The following is a 21058-nucleotide window of genomic DNA, read 5'->3' on the forward strand; positions in this document are numbered from 1 at the left end:
GCCACATACGTCGTACGTAGCAATGCATACATCGTAAGTAGCGATGCTGCATATGCACACTACGTAGCGGCGCCCCACCCCCCAGGTGCGTGTCATGTTTGCTGCTCCGGGTGCCACTGCTCACTGCCACTCTCTAGGCAGATGAGTGAATTGACTACAGAGGAAGGTGAGAAGCAGAGGGGGCAGTGGTGACACTGATCAGAAGGATGTGGGCCTAGCCAGGGTCTCACCTAAAGACCTCAGAAAACTTGGGAAACGATAGTGTTTGTTTTGATATTTTTGTTCAGTCGAATGTGAACAACTACTCGTCCCAGCAGTAGCAAGCAGAGTGCACGTGCTTTCCTTAATTCTGCCAATTTTCAATATGAGCAACAGGACACTAGATCCAATAAACAAATTAGCAAGCCGGGTGGTCCTGTTATAATGGAACATGAGATCAGTTGCCAACTTGCTGTGGCATGGTTCCACTGATAATAACACATAAAATAGACGTGGGAAGATGGGGCTTTAGGAAGTGATGTGTATAGGAGCCCTAAGTCAAACCAAGGTTTGTTCTTGGCTACAGCTTCGGTTTTTCGTGGAGAAAGCTTAGCCACAAATCCCAGTTTGGACAACACACTAAGCCAGGGGTCAGCAACCTTTTTCAGCAGGGGGCTGGTCCACTGTCCCTCAGACCTTGTGGGGGGGCCGGACTATATTTGGGGGGTGGGGTAGAAATGAACAAATTCCTATGTCCCACAAATAACCCAGAGATGCATTTTAAATAAAAGCACACATTCTACTCATGTAAAAACACGCTGATTCCTGGACCACCCGCGGGCCAGATTGAGAAGGCGATTGGGCCAGATCTGGCCCCCAGGCCTTTATTTGCCTACCCATGCGCTAAGCCAAATCTGAGCTTTTAACACAATAAGAGAAGCCCAGGTGGACCCGGCCAATGGCCTACCTAGTCCAGCATCCTGTTCTAATACCAGCTCACCAAATACTTCTGGGAAGCCAGCAAGATGGACATTTGTACAACAGCACTCTTTCCACTTGTGATTCCCAGCAACTGTGTTAGAGGTATATAGTCTCTGAGCTTAGCTCAGCACAGTCAAGGTTTCAGGAGCAAGAAGGGCTGGGAGTCAAATGCATGGTCCTTTCCACTTGATCTCACTAAGCCACAGTTTGCCTTAGCATGTCATATGTGTGGGATATAAAGCTGTCAGTCAAGTCCAACATTCTGAGAGAGGTCTAACTGCTTCTATGTGGCAGGCAGTTTTGTCAGTTGGTTGGTTGGTCAGTTGCTGCAAGGAGTGTTAACTGGTAACTGCTCAGATGCAGTCTTCTCATGACTCACTACTATCTAGTATATAGTTTATCTGTTATGTAACCTAAGCCTGCCTGCCTTCAGAAACAACTCTGTAAACTTGAATGAATCTGACCATTAGGTCCAGTTGCGGATGACTCGGGGGTTGCGGTGCTCATCTCGCTTTACTGGCTGAGGGAGCCGGCATACAGCTTCCAGGTCATGTGGTCAGCATGACTAAGCCACCTCTGGCGAACCAGAGCAGCGCACAGAAATGCCATTTACCTTCCCGCCAGAGCGGTACCTATTTATCTACTTGCACTTTGACGTGCTTTCGAAACTGCTAGGTTGGCAGGAGCAGGGACTGAGCAACAGGAGCTCACCCCGTTGCGGAGATTCGAACCACCAACCTTCTGATCGGCAAGCCCTAGGCTCTGTGGTTTAACCCACAGCGCCGTTTATGTTAATATGATTCAGATTCATGTGTGTTTTCTTTAAGAGGGACAGAAAGGGATTATCAACCATGAAGGTATAATTATTGATAGGACTCAAATGAGTTAGCAACCCGCTTGTCGCTGCATAAACTCAAACAGGGGATCGTTTAAACTCTGCTAAATTATATAATCGTTCCCACAATATGAACCAGACCTTATCACAAGTTAATGTTCTTGCAGTCTTCTTGATGTCTTTGTATAATTACAAACTTCCCTTCATCTCAGTTCTTTATTCATGATCCAGAAGCATCTACCTTCTGTAGATGGAGCTAGTACACCTCTCTATTTGCCATAACTGTATGAAGTCTTTCACAAAGATACACCAACTATCTGTATGATCCTTGACATCTTACAGATGGGAGCAAGTGGTGGAAGCCCATTACTAATGGATCATCTTCATGGGTGCCAACTTGAATGAAATATTGGGGGGGACAGATAAACCCCACTCCACATAATCAATCACATGATGCAGTGCATGCACACGATTGAATGGCAATGCTCGTCAACTTTTTTTGGAGGTGTTCAAATATTTTATTGGGTGGGGTGAAAACCCCTTGGCCCCTAGGAGTTGGCTTCTATGATTATCTCAGAAGAAAAAGTTTCCATAAGATAATAAATAATAATAATAATAATAATAATAATAATAATAATAATAATAATAATAATAATGCCCTAAATGGCCTCGGTCCAGTATACCTGAAGGAGCGTCTCCACCTCCATCGTTCTGCCCAGACACTGAGGTCCAGCACAGAGGGCCTTCTGGCGGTTCCCTCATTGCGAGAAGCCAAGTTGCAGGGAACTAGACAGAGGGCCTTCTCGGTAGTGGCGCCCACCCTGTGGAATGCCCTCCCATTAGATGTCAAAGAGAAAAACAACTACCAGACTTTTAGAAGACATCTGAAGGCAGCCCTCTTTAGGGAGGTTTTTAATGTTTAATAGATCACTGTGTTTTATTTTTCTGTTGGGAGCCGCCCAGAGTGGCTGGGGAAACCCAGCCAGATGGGCGGGGTATAAATAAATTATTATTATTATTATTATTATTATTATTATTATTATTATTATTATTATTACAACAATAATTCCTGTTCATACCACCATTTTAAAATGAGGGTCTTCTTGGTGGCTGCCCCCAGACTATAGAACTCCCTCCCTGAAGAAACTAGATTGGCTTTCTCCTGTTGTCCTCCTGCCAACAGACAAAGACCTTCTTGTTCCAGTGCTTGGAAACTGACTGCTTTTAATGAAAGCACTAGTGTTGTGTTGTTTTGTCTTAAACAGATCTTATATATCCATGTAGTTTTAATTCTATTAATGTTTAATTGTTTTTTAATTATTGTTTTTAGCAATTCTTATTTTTATTTGTGAGATGCCTTGAGTCTCATCAGGAAAAAAGGAGGGACACACACTCAATGGACCATTTCAGCCCCTTTAAGATATTGTACTCAGCAGTGGTTTTAGCACAGCTTCGCTAGTTTATAGAGTCCCCTTGCCCCCAATTTCAGGCAACTGGCACATCTAATGGACTTAATTTGCTTTGCAATTAATGCTTTTGCTTCTTCCCAGTTTGGGTTCAAAAATTACCCAAAAGCTTCCCCGCAACACATCTGTGTCTTCAAAGTGCCTAGGCCCTTTGCATAGGGAAAATGGAGTGCTGGCAGCTGGCTTGGGAGTCTGATATGCAAAGAGAAAACTGACCGGCCTTTCAAATGCTCTGGCACCATTCCTTGATGCTCTGGCCACCACCTTTTTATAATAGCAATTGGATGCAAAACAGGATGGCTGCCTCCCCAACCAAGCCAACATCCGGTGCTCTGAGTGACAAATCATTGCTTTCAGCTGTGGTAGGAGAGGGAGTCTTGAGGACAAACATTTTTTAGTAAGGACCTTCTGCCAAGGTTATTGGTTCTAGTTGAAGGAAAATGTCCTTCTCCATTTTCCTCAGCAAGGAGCAGGGAGACTATAAACCCCAAACATTATCCCAAAGCCCGCAGGTGCCAGCAATCCAAATAAACGTAGAGCAATTAACAGAATTAACACAGCTTTAAATAGCTTGGCTCACCAGATGCAGAATCCTAGCAGGGTTCCATAAAACGTAAAGTTATTAGAGATTAAACCGTTAATCATCTGTTCAGAGAGTGGATGCAAAAACCATTCTGTCTGAAATGGCTAATAATCAGAAAAGGAGGCATGGATTTAATGGGTGCAATTACGCCATCCCAATTCTCTTTTTGTACTGTGTTCTCCAGTTACCATCTCAACCACTCTACTCCTTGCTAGTTTTACTCCAGTTAGGGTGGGGACGAGGGAGGGGTTATTGTGGCTCATGCCTGGTGTTAGCACCCAGCGTAGCAGGGCAAATGCCAGAGTCTGATGCTTGCATCCCTAAATACATACATACATGCATGCATGCATGCATAACAGGCCAGAGGGCCACAGCTGTTCCTATCTTCATAACCCCCAGTGCCTCTGGGCTTAAGACTGAGGAGGGGGCTAGAAACATTGAACATTATGGAGATGGGGCAGTTGCAACTGTCTTATCTAGCACCTCTCTTTCCAGCACTGGGCTAATGGAGTACTGAGCGACTTGACCTTACCTTAGGGTCTGGGTTGGGTTGTTTGTTTGTTTGTTTGTTTGTTTGTTTTACAAATAACACATAAAGGCAGTAGAGGCTGGTCCAACTAGGACACTGCCCCAACAATAAGGATTAATACCATGTGTGTGTGTGACTGGTTGCCAATTTGCTACCAGGCCACGTACTAGGTGTTGCTATTAGTATATAAAAGCCATTGAGACCAGTATACCTAAGACATTGCCTTACCCCATATACACCCACTAGTCTGCTTCAGTCAGTGGAACGGGCACTGTTACCTGTGCCACATAATACCCGTTCTGCATTTGTAAGCACTCAATCTTTTAGTGTAGCGCACTTACACTTGAAACTCCCTGCCTATTGATATTAAGCAAGCGCCTTCTTCTTCTTCTTCTTCTTCTTCTTCTTCTTCTTCTTCTTCTTCTTCTTCTTCTTCTTCTTCTTCTTCTTCTTCTTCTTCCTTCTTCTTCTTCTTCTTCTTCTTCTTCTTCTTCTTCTTCACTCTCTGCTATGACATTCTACTATTTGAGGTGTCAGGAAGTTTTGAACTACAGTTTCTATCATCTCTGGCCATTCATCATGCTTACTGGGGCTGATGGGAGTTGTAGTCCAACAGCAGCTGGAGGTCCAGAAGTTTCCCACACTTGTGCAATATTTTCCCGTTGGTCCATGATATGTGTCTGTGGTTCAGTCCGCAACCCTTCTTTCTCTCATAAAGTCTACAATAGTTGCTAAAAAAAACTGGGATGACCTTAAAAACAACTCCAACAGCCTGTTTCAAGTGTCTCAGTTTGTCCTTTGCTTTCATTCCATTCAGATGTGCTCTTTGCCACCCCCTAGCCTGAGCTCAAAATGTGTATGTGGATTTAGGCCCTCTTTGCCTTCACCTGATGTATTTGAATGTTAGCTGCTGAATCTGCAATTAGCTCAAGTGACAGAGGCCTGGCTGTGGAATACATGGTAACAGTGGCTTGTTTTATTACTGTCACTACTGCTGCCCAGATGTCACTGTCACTGCCGCCTAGAGGTTCAACTGTATGAGAGATTGCAATTAAGAGTTGCAGTATGGAGCCCACATTTTGCAGCTAATTAGTCAACACCATTTTCAAGAATACTCCATTCCTTATCCCCAGCCCTCCCTCCCCCAACATTCTGTACGCACTGAGAAAATGACTTTTGGAGTTCTCCCCATAAGGTTCTTCTTCCCCAACAGTTTCATGTGCGGTTCCCCCAAACCTGCATATATGTCCCCTGTTATTGTGCAAAGGGTAGTGCTTTGGTGACATGAGGGGAAACCCCTGGGGGATTACAGTAGTTCTCTATTAGTACATATAATATCCAGTAAAGGAATTGCAGAAAACTTGGGTGGGGAACATAATTGTCAAACAACAGAATGCCCACAGTTTGAAACATTTACCTCTTTGAGGCAGCCCATGAAGTTATTGCTGATAGGCGAACCAGGCAAATCAGCTGTACTGGGGCTCCCACCTACGTAGAAGAAGTCGTCTGAGCCTAGCATGGTATAGTCCTCTTGTGTGTAGCCCGTGGTGGTGAGGATTCCATCCACAGAGATTGTCACCTGTTTGAAGGACACAATGGACAAAAAAAAGGAAAGGAAAAAAAAACAAAATTCCCAGCAATGACCTTACGGTTCTTAGAAAGAGCAAGTCATCTCCCCTACCTCTTGTGCAACTTTTCACACATGTTTCGCTGAGGTTTGTTTACTCGGTGCAGCTCAGTTCCATTTTCTGGTCTGCTGTTTTGCCCCTGTCCCTTCAGTTCCTCAGTCACCTGTGCTGTTAGTTCAACAGTGCTAAAGCTAAGAAGAGCTATTCTAATCTGCCGCAATGGCTCCCGTTGTTTAACCAGGCCAGAAAATTGAACTGTTCCTCTGAGAGCTTCTGAGAGCTTATTTTTTAAAATTAAAAAAATGATTAATTAGCTGTTATTTGTAGTGATTATTGTTAGTTACGGTTGTTAGTAAAGACACTAATGAAGACGAAGTTGATATATTTGATTTTGCTTCTTTCTTTCTTTTTTTTGCTCACACGGTATGGTGATAGTCATGCATCCAGGAAGGGAGGGGAGGGGAAGGGAGGGGTCTCACTTTCAATACGTTATGGAGGAGCATGCTATGGACCTACAGAGACAACCACCCACCACCCAGGACCGCAACTGCGAGGGAGAGAGAGAGAGAGAGAATATGATTTAACAGAAAGATAGTGATAATAAAAAAGAAAAAAAGTCAACCACACCCCAGCAAATTAGAGAAACAGGAGAGAGAACAAAAAAAAATGGCAACATGCACACACCACACACAGTCGCACACACCAAACTTTGACACACCCATGCGAGTGATATTCAAAGCTCAGAAGAAGAGAGAGAGATTCTGAAAGAGAAAGAGGGGGCTTTTTCACACTTGCATGCAGTTAAGAAAAAGAAAAGCGCTAAACTAAACTATCCAGACCTTTCCAGAAAATGGGGTATAGGGCAAAAAGAAAGAAGAAGTAGTCTAAAATATCCCAAGTCCCATAACACATGGTAGGTGAAGGGAGACGGAAAGGGAGCAGGGTGGGGAGGAAGGGAGCGAAAATGAGGTGTGTTTTGTTTTAATAGGTTATTTGTGGCTTGGAAAAGAGATGGTGGGAAAGAGATTGAGGCTTCCAGTATGGCGAGTGGGGACTGAGGAGGTGGGCATGCCATGCGGAAAATGTGCTGAAACAAACAACTGGCTGAGCTCCTTTTGGCCATGGCGAGTGGAAGGTTGAAGGGAGAGAAAGAGAGAAAATATATGGAGAGGAGCTGGCAGGAAGAAGAGGGTTAGAAGCGGAAAGAACAGGAAATGCTCCGGCCAGTTTTGCCTACAACAGCTGTCACCACAACAAAAGGATGAGGGGGGGAAAGACCAGCCTCACCACAACAAACTATAGGCCCTGACATGGTTGTTGAGCTAAAAACCTTCAGAGAATCCAAAAGAAATGCAGAGGCAGAATGAGAGAGCGCAAAAGAAAGAAAACCAGGAGGAAAGAGAGAAAAGATAGGTAGAAGAGGAGTTTGCAAAAATATTGAGGGGTGGGAAACAGAGTTTAAAATATATTTTTTGGGGGGTGGGAATGAATGACGTGAAGAAGCCAATGAAGAAAGATGACCAAACCCCATTTCCAGAACTGTTGTATTTGTTTGTTTGCTTCTTGGTGTTATTTTTTCTTAAAGAAAATGTTGTTGTTTTTAAAGAAAAAAGAAAAAAAAGAGGAAGAAAGGGTATTTACAGCAAAATCAAAGAAAAAAGAAAATAAAAGGGGGACGGTCAGTATAAAGGGTCGGGAGGAAAACAGGGTGGTGGGGGATGGAGAGGTAGAGGGAGGTAACACACGGCAAACCCAAAAAAAGAGACAATAAGAATGATATCTACCAGACAATGTAGTTTGTTTACCATAGCGTGTCCAATGCCTGAGTGCTTTGCGGAAAAGGGGGGAAGAAAGGAAATTAAAAAATTGTGAACAGAACGATTGTTAATTAAAATAACTAAAAGCAAAGATGAGTCGTTAGGGTGTTAGTACATTAGTCGGTTAGTAAAAATGACACATTGCATGAATGGTCTAGTGTTAGTCTTTCAAAAAAAGGCTTGGGGCGCCCGACACACACAGAGTGAGAAGAGGACAATATGAGCAGGACTAGTCTGGGGGGGGGGAACCATGCCATATAGATTGTTAGGAGGAAGGGAGCTGCCTACCCTTCCCATTCTCCTTTTGCTGCTTCCTGCCCATCCCACCCCGAGAAAGTTTATCAACGTTCCAACTCCATCCCTCCCCCCCCCACTCAATCCCAAACTGGATCAAAATTATAAAATATAAACAATACTTACTTTCCAAAAGCCCTTCAAAAATGTATTCCCCATCCATATCTCTCAACCCCGCATAAATATATACCAGCATGAGCGATTCCAATCTTGCCTCCTCCCACCGCCCAAGCCCATTTCTCTCTCCTAGTTATTCCAGCCACTGCTACCCTTCAGCGCTGCTCAGTTATTCTAACCAACCGAATATATCTCTCAGGTGCAGGCTGTTGCTTGACGATTCCCTGGGGGTTGTCCTTCCCGTTCCCCCAATTTCCAGATTTCTTTAAAGCGGCTGAACTGGTGACTCTCAGGAAAGACATACAGAACATGAGAGGTTGGACTAACAGAAACGATGTGTAGCTCACCTGCGGTACTCAGGAGGGTGGGGAGAAGCTTGCCTAATTGTGGAAGGCATGGTGACTGCTTGCATCAAATATTTTGGGAAGAAGGGGGAAAGATGGGTAGAATTTAACATGTCCTTTTATGAGAGAAGGCGGGGAGTAGTATGTCTATTGCTCACTGCTAGGCTTATGGAGAGATGCAGAATAATAAAAGGTGCAGAGGAGCAAAGATGGAGAGTCCCTTATCTCCTCTGCTAGCCTGTTGACTCTCCTGCATGGAATTCCTGGTCACCTATGTTTGCCAGGTAAGTTGCTAAGTGCAAGGCTGCTTAACAGGGTTTTGCAGTGTTTCATAAACCTGCCAAACTCCTTCAGCCGGAGACAACAGGAGGCGAGGAGAAAAGCTGCCCTCTGTTCCCATTCTGAAACTGAAACACACTGAAAATGCCGGAATAAGTCCACCAGTTACAAAGTGGACTCCCACGTGCTTTTAAAATAAATGACTGCATATCAGTTTAGTAGACAGCAGCCCTAGTATGTTGCGTCTATATATTTTCAGTCAATATCTGTTTGGGACATGAGACGGCACAACTGCAATTGCAATGCCACCGTGCCCTTTCCCTTTGGATGATGGTCATTAATACTCAGGGAAGCCTTTCAACATGTACTGCAGGGTGTGTCACAATTAGCCTTGTCCTCCACTCCATAAATGAAGAAAAGGGGTATAGCAGGGCAGTTGCAGATGGTGCAGTAGGGCTGTGATGCTCAGCTCACCTCTGGCTGGTCGCACACTGCTATTGCTTACCAGGAGGTAGAGCGAGAGGCAGCTGTGAAGTTGGCACAGTGCAGGTGTACTGGTGGGAATGCCAGACAGGGGCACTGCCAGGGCCTTTCCACCATACCCATCTTGCTCCCTTCCTCCACCTTTTGAAAAGCAGCAGTGACATAAACAATTAGAGGTCAGATGAGTGCCACTGCCTCGCCACACCATCCAATATTGCAGCAGGGCAAAGGGGTCACCAAAGATTATGAAATGTTAGAAGCAAGACAAGAACAGATTCCAGTTTTTGTGCTGCCCTGCTCTGCCTGTTTTAAATGTTTAAATAGGGTAGACACAGCAACCCCTATTACTAACCTTCTTCTGAAAGTGCTGGTGAAAAATATCAAAAATCCCATTCCTACCACAAAAAATGTATCCCATTTGCTAATATTTTAGCAAAGAGTATTACTATTTTAAAATAGTAAGCTTTTAACAAGGTAAATTAACCGTGGAAACTGCAATGACTACGCAAGAAAAGCTCAGCCGTAAAGGGTGGTGCTTTGGTGTTAACTACAAACCAATTTACACATGCAGCAGAATCACGTGATGTGAACTCTTGTTGTGGAGACCATTTCAGACTGCAGAAGCAGGGATACCATGTTTGAATGTTCAACATAGAAATCTCCCTGCACACTGAAAACTAGTACATCAAGAAGAAAGGCTCTGGACTAGCAATGTCCTTGATGTGCCAATTTGCAATGCAGAGAGTGTTTATTATTTATGGTGAAACACTGATCTCTCAAAAGATGTTTGGAGTGGTACAGTCCAAAAAGAGTTGTGCCGTGCCCTTCTGCTGTGCATTGCCTATATTGCCTCTGTCTGACAAGTTGAAGGGGAGATCTTTATTTATTTTTTACAACTGATCTCCACTTCTAATCCTAATTGTCATCCTCCTTGAACCCAGCATTTTGAATAGGAAGCTCTGGCATGCCTGGAAGATTAATTTTCCCTTGGCCATTGCCTGTCATTGAAGACCAATTCTCACCCAGCCTCAGAAAAAATAATATACACCATTAACCAAAACGGTCAATGAAGCGGCAAGAGAATTTCAGAGAGCAGCCATTCTGAAAATGTCAAAAATAATAATAATAACAAACAACATGGATAAAAATTGATAAATAAAGTTACATTTTAAAATTGCATTTTGAGGTGACAGTCCTTTACTGGACTGATGAGAATGTCTGAATGAAATGGGATCATTAGGCCCATCCACTGCATGAGGAATGAAATTTACATATGCATGTGATCCAGTGGAAACAAACAAAACATTGCTTTCAATTGCAACCCAGCAGCCCGGTGTCACTTTGAGCAGAATTTAGCCTGACACCGTGCTATATTTCTGCTTACACATACATTTTGGCATACATACATACATACATCAGATCTGTGGAAGTAAAAGATTTGCAGTGCTGGAATAGAAAATGTAGTCTTTCAAGTGTGGCATTCTTGAAAAAGTGGAAATGTGATCCAGATTTGGAAAACCAGAGAATAACTACATTGTAGGAAGTTAAATGTAAGCCTGTGCTAAGCAAAACCAAGAAGGGTTTATCTAAAAAATAATGGATTAGCAACAGGCCTACAGAGGAGCAGCATACTCATTTGTCCACCATACTCTCTTTTGCAGTCTCTGTAGATTGAAAAAGATCCCAGAGTGCTCTCCGTATCTGCCTTCCAAATGTGTGTGTGTGTGTGTGTGTGTGTGTGTGTGTGCGTGTGTGTGTGTGTGTACATACACACACACACACACATATATATATACTGTATATATCTGAGGGATACCTGAAGTGTTATCTTTAGGCAACAAATCTAAGGAATCATTACACCCTGAAAATTGCATGGAAGTAGTTTGAGGACAAATGTCCACAGTAAAAAGTAATTGGTCACTAGAGCAGCAGCATTATTAGAGCTCAAATATGAAATGACTGAATCACTTGCTCTGGTATGTACTTCATCTCTCCTATCATTCTTGATATCAGAGGATTGGAAGGAAGCTAATATAAGCAAATCTAATTAAAAGGTTGCAAAGGTAATCAGGAATCTACACACCAATGTGTCTAATTTTGGGTCAGAGGAAATTGGCAGAGGATACATGAGAGGGGGGGGGGGCTAAATGTGCAGGCAAACACTACATATTAAGGAGGAAGCAAACATGAATGTCACAAAGGGAAGCCATGCCTCAAATCTAACATAATGTTTGATGGTCAATAAGAGATTAAAAGTATATAGTGACATTCTGCTAGTGTTATGAATGTGAATTGCCACACTGTTGCAGCAGAATAGGTATGTGCTGCCATGCTAGAGACAATAAGAGATGAGGTACAGTTGCACATTGCTACTTGATGACATAGAACTGGATTGGATAGGGCCAAAACTGGGGGTGGAGATGACACATTTGTGCATCATCCTAAGGGCATTTTGATCACCACCAAACCCCCATATACTAGTGTGAAAGGTGAAAAGGTAAAGGACCCCTGGACAGTTAAGTCCAGTCAAAGGTGACTATGGGGTGTGGCACCCATCTCGCTTTTCAGGTCAAGGGAGCTGGCAATTGTTGACAGACAGCTTTCTGGGTCATGTGACCAGCATGACTAAACTGCTACGGGCGCACAGAGGACCGTGACGGAAGCCAGAGCACACTGGAACACAGTGGTACCTATTTATCTACTTGCACTGGTGTGCTTTTGAACAGCGCCTTTATCTGGATGTATTAGCTGGTTTCCTACACTCAAGTGAAAACCAATAAATAGAACTCAGGATGCAACTATGCAGATAGAAATAAGTGGCCTTGGTTCTCAATAACTGGAGTTAGACTGAAGTTGGGTCACCACAACAGAGTGCAGGGCTAGTTGTCACCCAGATAGTGTCCCTCAGTACAACTCCCGAGTTTCCTCCATAGAAACTAATGTCAGCTATCAACATATATGGAAGTAACAAAAGTGCTGCCACCAGGGAATGACAATTGCAAAGGGTGCAAAATCTGTCTTTGATCCAGGGCTGGCATCACTATTCCACAACCATTGGACAGCTGCCAGGGCTCGCTGTTCCTGGTGCCCGTCTTGGCTCAACTGCCCCAGACATTTTTAATGGTGCACAGCTTCCCAAACCCAGCTGGGAGACCCTGGCAGGAGCAGGGGAAACATGGGAGCCCTCAAGCATGCCTTTATCCTTGACAATGGGTGGAAGGGCTCTCCCTGGAATGAAGAGGGAAGGGACACTTCCCAGGTGCACATACCTTCCATTGTCCATCCAGAAAATGGGCATTTTGCTAGCGTGGATTTGGAATCAGTAGCAGTCAGCTTGGTATCCCAAGAATACCTGTGCCAAGCGCCTCACTGCCACTCCCCCTCTCCCTCTAGGTAACTGGCAGTGACACTCGGTATTGAGCAGGCAGGTAAGCAACTTTGCCCCATTTGCTGCTACACTTAGGGGAGAAAAAGAGAGAGAGATGGGAAGATATGGCTGAACTATAAAAGATCTTGGGCGGCCAGGGGAAAATGCTTATCCTTTTATATTATGCTGCAAGGTGAGAAGTAAAATTAATTTGCAGCTCTTCTGTAAATAAAGAGCAACATTACATACATACACACACACACACACACACACACACACACACACACACACTGTTTGTAGAACTCCCTGCCATTAAGTGTAACACTTGGCAGTGAACAATGAGAGTAAAATCTTTACAGAAGCTAGTGATACTTAAACTGCTAAAAGGCATACATTCTAAATCTTAGCATATCTCAAATCACTGGTAATAAGGGAGTGGATGAGAGGGACTATGCATTTTGTTCCCTATGCAGAAACTGTTCTTGTTCTGTAACTGAAGTTTTGTAGTGGATCTGAGCTAGCTGATAGATGCTGAACCACTCCTTGCATCTGGTATGGCTTTCAATTACTTTTATTCAAGGAGGAAAACATTAAAAGGAAAAGGCTTTCATTGGAAATTACGATTTTTTTTCTCTTTAAAAACAGGGCTGCTGCTCATTATGAATTGCAATATGAAAAGTGAATCAGCTTTACAGATTGTTCTTCTGTAAGTATATTCCACATTAAATGTTGCTGCAGGTAAGATAATTATATTTATTACATTTGGAGCATTGAATCGTTCAGGTATATCTCAAGTGGCACACACAAAAAAGCAATGTACGGGGGGGGGGGAGGCATCCTAAGACCTACAGATCTAACGTTTCTGGGGGGGAAATGAGAAGGCAATTGCTGATTTTGCTTAAGGGCTGCTGATACTGGAAGGCTCTGGAAATTGAACCTAATTATGCAAGGCAATGCCCAGGGGGAAAAAAGATTTTCTTGGCCCCTGACTGTGATTAGTTAATGTCCTTAGGCATGAGGATTATTACTTTCTATTAGTATAAATGTTCCCTGAAGGCAGCTTTTTCAGTCCATAAAGTTGTATAAAATGATTGGTGTTAACATTCATATGAGCAAGCAAAATAAATAGGTTATGTTTTGCTTGCATCAACAAGTGTCAGTCTGAATGTTTGCATTAAAAAAAAACCACCAGCACTTTAAATAATTAATTTGAAAGAAATAATAGCTTACAAACTATTTTACACAGCATTTACCTAATCAATATGATTTACATATACTTATACAACATAAGGTTCCATTTGTCATGATGTAGATGACCCCGTGACCTGATACATTTCACCAGCTTTCAGAAGCAAGATTATTTAAATGAATCCTACCTATTAAAAGTTCTTATTTATAATTTATGAGAAAGTTGTGATATTAAAGAGCTGTCTAAGTGAGCACACCACCTGATCTGTCTGCTTAGAAGAGCAACAGGTGAAGTTGCAAAAGGGCAACATCAACCATTGTAGAGCCTCTTCCATGGTAGCTTTGATTAGTAGGTCTTTTGAAGTCCTCACGGGGGAAAAGTGGACAGAGAGAAAAGAAGCAACAGTGTAGATTCATAACGAAAACCAAAACAAAGAAAATAGGGAGATCTGGAAGAAGTACGGCCTGTTAAGTGTCAGGAGCGTAAGGTTAAAATAAGTAACTCGCACACACAAAAAAATAAACTAAAAAAAGAGGGTGTAGAGGCAGAAACAAAGGCTTTTATGGACCCAGGTCACTGGGAGGGTCTCCTGCACAAGCCCTCTTGAAATATCACTGCATTGGTTGCAATAGGTTTTGCACAAGAGAACGTCCAAGTGCACTGGGTCCTTACAGCATTCGAGTAATGGCATTATGGAAATGGTTAAATCAATTAACAGGACATAAAAGAAGAAAAAAGGGAGCGGATAAAGCAGCTGCAGAAAACAGTCTCCATTCCTACTGTAATTAAATGCAACAAGAATATTACTGATAAGATTGAAATGTAATTAAGGAAATAATAAAAAAGAAAGAAAAGGAGGGGGAAAGAGCAAAGGAAAAGGGAGATGAAAGTAAAGTTAAGTCACAAAATCGTATTGTTAAATCAAATCAAGGGAGGGGGGGGGGGGAGACAGAAAATTATTAAGTGGAAATGAAGATATTGCAATGAGGCTAAGTTGCAGTAAATTAATGAACACTTGTTTTCCTTGCTAGGATGCAAATGCTCAGCTGTTCCCACCCTGAGCCCCTGTTTATCTAACAGTTGCCCTGTAACCACTGATCTACCCCAACCTTTGATTCAACAGAGAGGAGCCTCCCCAGCATTCTCTCTCCTTCCCCATTACCTGCCGCAGGTTGCGTGTCACTTTAACGTCGTGCCAATGGTTGTCATTAAATTTGCCACTGACTGGCTCCACAATGGCCTCAAAGGCTCCGGACCCCAGGTTAATGATCAATGAGACCGCGCCGTCTTTCAGAGCCAAGTTGACGTAATCAGCCGACTTGCCCGTGTGTAGGATAAGCCCATTGCGCTGCCACGTCTTGAAGGAGAGTGTGATCTCATCGCTGCTGCTCTGAATGGGGTTCTGAGAGAGGTCATAGCACAGGTATTCGGAACCACGGAAGGTGGCTACATTCTCGTCCCTTGCTGCAGAAGAAGACAAAAATATGCAGGCATTTGGTCAGTCTTGTTTCATGCGATAATAAAGTTTTTCAGAATTATTGTGACATTGCTCTTGTTCCATTGTAGCAGGTTTGCTCCCTGCCTAGCACTGCACATAAAAAGGAATACCTGAACTGGTTGCCTCTGGTACATAGGAAGTTGCCTTATTCCAAGTGAAACACTGACAGTTATCATTGGCCTTGAACTCTCATCAGTCCCAACCAACAAGGCCAAAGATCATGGATTATAGGAGCCCAAAACTCCTGAAATGCATCAGGTTGGGAAGACTGCTCTACACTAACTGGAGATGAGTTTCTGGGGTTGCAGAAGAGAAAGGTCCAGTCCTATCTACAGACACCAATGACTGAACCATTTGTATGAAAATACTATGCTCTACCACTGCCACAGCCTTTTGCAAAGATATGGCCCATTTTTCCTTCAGACAAGGCTTTGCCTGGGAATGGAATCAAGGGCCTTTGCACTCAAAGTGAGAGTCATGCCTCTAGATCAGTCTCTCAACCTTGTGTCCCTAGATGTTGCTGGACTACAATTCCCATCATTCCTAGCCAGCATAGCCAATGGTCGGGGGTGATGGGAGCTGTAGTTCAAGAACATTTGGGAACCCAAGGTTGATAATGACTGTTCTAGATCAACAAGTGTGGCCCCTTTTTTATCCATTGCAGAGTTTGTGATTTCTACTTTTCCTGTTTCACAATGAAACATGTAGATTCACCACACTACCCCATCCAGATACTAATCACAATTGTTATTATGTACTCTGGACGTGGGTGGCGCTATGGGTTAAACCACAGAGCCTAGGGCTTGCTAATCAGAAGGTCGGCGGTTCGAATCCCTGTGACGGGGTGAGCCCCCGTTGCTCAGTCCCATCTCCTGCCAACCTAGCAGTTCAAAAGGGCATCAAAGTGCAAGTAGATAAATAGGTACCGCTCTGGCGGGAAGGTATAGGGTGTTTCCATGCGCTGCTCTGGTTCGCCAGAAGCGGCTTAGTCATGCTGGCCACATGACCTGGAAGCTGTACACCGGCTCCCACAGCCAATAAAGCGAGATGAGCGCTGCAACCCCAGAGTCGTCCGTGACTGGACCTAATGGTCAGGGATCCCTTTACCTTTACTTTGCACAATCCTTTTTACAATGTTTGCTATATATTTCAGGGGATCAATAAATATATACAAGAGAATAAATGGGAAAGCAAGGAATGACCACCGGAACCTACTCAAGCAAACCTGTCAGAATTCATATTCAATGAAGCCAGATCTCAAGAAGTCAACCTATGGAACTAGGCTGTGTCTTAGCAATTTTCCAGTGCAGAACCTTCTAATTCCATCTCTTTCAAGACCACCAGTTCTTCTCTTAACCATTTAATGGAGCGTGAAAACGAGGAAGATTTATCAGAGGTTAGTTTTATTGTGAAGTCGGCATTGTCTATGGAATCGTCTAGCAGAAACTAATTAACTGCTTTTGATAAAATTGCTCTTTAGCCACTAGGGGTTTTCCCCTAAATTGACTAATAACTAAAAATCAATTATCTTGTCGGATTTCTCCCTGGTTTTCATTCATTAGTAAAGCAGCATAAAGGAAAGAAGCCTCAGCTACGTTATCGAATAAGACTGAAAGCATGGGCAGGCAATTCAAGATATGCGAAATGGGGCAGAGAAAGGACTTTCCATGGACAGGCAGAGTCCCTCCAACCCAGGCAACCCCCGAGCAGAATAATGACTCAAGACAACGTGCTATGGGATTCAAATTGGCCACAACTTTATTAAGTTTCAGATGTAGGGAGACCTTGGCTCAGGTACTGGGCATTTATCCTTCCCAGTCCCCAGCCGGGGATCTGGGAGATATCAGGGTTATCCAGAATGTGTGTGGATTGGGCTGGCTCTGGAGAACATATGTTCAAGCAGAGAGCCCGCCCCCTGTTTCACTGCCGTCAGAGGGGAGAGCAATGACAACCTCTCGGGGTATGGCCAATGCCTCCCCTCAATACCCTTTTAACGGGGAACCCTGGGATCACCGCCACAAAGGGGACGTGGGTCACTGCTTCACGTCCCCCCTTTAGGAAGATAAACTAAAAGTTTCGCCCCAAGGCCTGAAACCACCAAAGTCGTTACGTTTTGCTATGGGAAACGCAAAACCTGCCAATGCAGGAAAATTCCTTTCCGGCCATTCAACAGAAACCTTGGCGTAGCAGCGCCTGAGTCACGCAGCATACTGGGATGGAGGGGGGGGGAGGTGTGGCAGTGAGGCGTGCTAACATGCCAGTAGAAGCACCAGATTTCCCTCACCAACACATCTGTACCACACTGACCTTTCCAGCACTACACCCCTCCCCTCTCAATGGAAGTCAGGTGAGCAGAACAGCCCCAGCATGCTGTCCACTCTACTAAGCAATGCTATCAACACTGTAGGTTGGACCTGAACTAAGTTAGTTTCACTTAGGTCACACTGAAATCTAGGAGTCATATTTGTCCCATTGGTTTCAATGGTAACTGCACTGATTCTGGATCCACAAATAAACGAGAGGAATGTGGAATGGCTTGAAACAACTGCATTTTTCAGAGTCTCTAATACAAAATTATACAGCAACTTCTAGGCCTTTGGAACTGCCTGGGTCATGTTACCTTAGCACAGGCATCCCCAAACTTTGGCCCTCCAGCTGTTTTGGACTACAATTCCCATGTTGGCTAGGGATCATGGGAGTTGTAGGCCAAAACATCTGGAGGGCCGCAGTTTGGGGATGCCTGCCTTAGCACATGCCCCTAAATCGCCAACCTCTTAATACTAATCTCTACATTAAAAACTCTATCACTACAGGTAAAGGGACTCCTGACCATTAGGTCCAGTCGTGACCGACTCTGGGGTTGCGCGCTCATCTAGCATTATTGGCCGGCGTATAGCTTCCAGGTCATGTGGCCAGCATGACAAAGCCGCTTCTGGCAAACCAGAGCAGCACATGGAAACGCCGTTTACCTTCCCGCTGTAGCGGTTCCTATTTATCTACTTGCATTTTGACGTGCTTTCGAACTGCTAGGTTGGCAGGAGCTGGGACCAAGCAACAGGAGCTCACCCCGTCACAGGGATTCGAACCGCTGACCTTCTGATCAGCAAGCCCTAGGCTCAGTGGTTTAACCACAGCGCCACCTGGGTCCCTATCACTACAGGAGCCGAGTGCAAATAACTTAGTCTGGATCTAACCTCATAAACCCTTGTACATCTCACTATACATACATCTGCATGTCAATTAGCTGGTGGTGAGGAGCAGCCAAACTAGGGCACATGAAATTTACTGAACGACTAATAACAATTTATGTTTCTTTTTCTCTCATTTAATTATTATGGTTCACATCATTCTCATGAATCAGTGATTCGCGATAACGGGACTGGACACAATGTCCTCTGAATGCCAATGGTGCAATCATTCTTACGACCAATTCACCTATACTGATTTTTCTTGGAAAAGTTTGTGTTCTGTACATGCATATACTGTGTACAATTCAGCACATCCAACAAGGGGGAAACTGAGGCCTGTATTAGCATGAAGCTATCTAGCCCAGAAGAACCAACAACAACAATTACATTTCCGAGGCAGCCAGAGTCAAGAGCTTAACAACATTCTCCTCGCCTCCTTTCTGCTACAGCAATTTCCTGGCCTAGTCACTTCTGATCCAAAGGAAGGAAATGTGTTACAATCAACTCAGACACACACTCTATATACCTGCAGGTACTTCTGATCAAATAGCTAAAGCCTGAGGTCAGGTGTCAAATAGAGTCATTATGACTAAGCCGTTCCCCAACAACCAAAGATTTGTGAAGCGTTGAATATACATTGAAAGGGCTGTGATGAGGGCAAGGCGAATATGAGCTCAATGTACGTTATATGAATAGGACTCACAGCTTCAACCATTTATATGGAATTTAAGTGAGTTATTCAACGCAAGTGCCGAAATGAAAGCTAAGCCTTGAATCCCAATATTAACCCAGGGAAGCCATCTCACCATAGAGTCATGAAATATTACACATACAATATAGAAGATATTACATATACAGTACACAACTATGAGCACCACATAATGTTCATTCCACACCTGCAAGGAATCCGCCCTTCAGGTAACAGCACCAACATTTTGGACTCACTGCCCGGTGATGTTAGGCAGGTGTAATTACTGTAGTGTTTTCGATGCCTGCTAAAGCCCACTTTTGTTTAAGCAAGCCCACCCAGGTGATGTAAATGTGAGATATTTTTAAATATGAAATTACTTAAAAACTGCTGGTTTTATTTACATGTTGAAAAAGAAATAGGTTAGCTACAATTTTATTAATAATTTTAACGTAAACCAAATTTTATGTGGCTGGGGAAACCCAGCCATATGGGTGGGGTATAAATAATTTATTATTATTATTATTATTATTATTATTGAAACCAAACATAATTACATGTAAACCAAGTTTGTTCTGAGAGTTGTTAGGAAGCCCCTATTCTACTCACAAAACTACAATTCCCATAGTTCCCTGTAAAGAAGGAATGACTGTTAAACCACTCTGAAAATTGTAGCTTTTTGAGGGGAAAAGGGGTCTCCTAACAACTCTCTGCACCCTTAACAAACTACAGCTCCCAGGATACTTTGGGGGAAGCCATGACTGTTTAAAGTCATGCACGAACCTAGGGGGATCAGGGACTTGAGCCCAATTTCAAAATATAATTAAAGATGCTTTATTTTCATTACAAAAATAAATAACAATAACAATATACTTGAGATATGATAAAACAACTGGTTTTTTTTTATAAAGCAGGGGTCAGCAACCTTTCTCAGACCACGTGGTGGGCCAGACTATTTTTTTTGGGGGGGGATGAACGAATTCCTATGCCCCACAAATAACCCAGAGATGCATTTTAAATACAGTAAAAGGACACATTCTAGTCATGTAAAAACACGCTAATTCCTGGACTGTATGCGGGCCGGATTGAGAAGGTGATTGGGCCGCATGCGGCCCATGGGTTGCCTACCCCTGTTATAAAGGCATTCTGACATCGTTGACGAGGACTGCCATTTTCCACTTCATTCTGTCTTTTAACGCTCAGTCCTGCCTTCGGAAACACAGAGTTGATTATTTCAGAGACCTATCAACAATGGCTTGTGAATATTGTACCTGAGCAGTAATAGCTAGCTAATTTCAAATCCAACAAGGTATAAAGTACGCATCACAGGAGCCAGAGCTCTGAATCACCAGTGATTTATTTGTAAGCACTGTTCTCTTTATCGCCTAACATAAAGGAAGACACAATCCATAGATCTTCCAGACAAGATCGGAAATAAAAAGGCACCAAGAGACGATGCAGAAATTGTAGTTTCGATTTCTACATGTTGGGTACTTATCCTACAAAGCACACACCTTCTTTATATGTTCACAGGACTGGAATGGAATAGACCATTTAATCAAAGGCAGGATACTCTACACAGTACCCCACACCCAACAGGTGAATCAGTAAAACACAAACTACAGTGTGCCCCCAAATAAAGGAGGAGTGAAGAGATAACTGTGAGACACACACCCCAGGGATATATCACTTCCTTGCTTTTTTAAAAGGGAAAAAGCCCTCAATCCTCATCCCACTTCTGGTCGTGGATTAAAAGCTTTCTTCAAAGATCCCTGCAACTTTAATTATTGTAG

The 21058-nt window shown here is 43.4% G+C and overlaps 1 protein-coding gene across 1 annotated transcript in view; it reads right to left on the minus strand.

Annotated features, from left to right (window-relative positions):
- Nucleotides 1-21058, minus strand: part of NRXN3 (neurexin 3) — a 1204733-nt gene that overhangs the window by 851119 nt on the left and 332556 nt on the right. Inside the window, exons 3-4 of the mRNA XM_060282978.1 lie at nt 15054-15355; nt 5791-5952 (exon numbers count right to left, since the gene is read on the minus strand). Coding sequence (XP_060138961.1) covers nt 5791-5952; nt 15054-15355 — 464 coding nt within the window. The remainder of the gene's footprint in view (nt 1-5790; nt 5953-15053; nt 15356-21058) is intronic.

This window comes from Zootoca vivipara, chromosome 1 (genome assembly GCF_963506605.1).
Source record: "Zootoca vivipara chromosome 1, rZooViv1.1, whole genome shotgun sequence".
Classification (NCBI taxonomy): domain Eukaryota; kingdom Metazoa; phylum Chordata; class Lepidosauria; order Squamata; family Lacertidae; genus Zootoca; species Zootoca vivipara.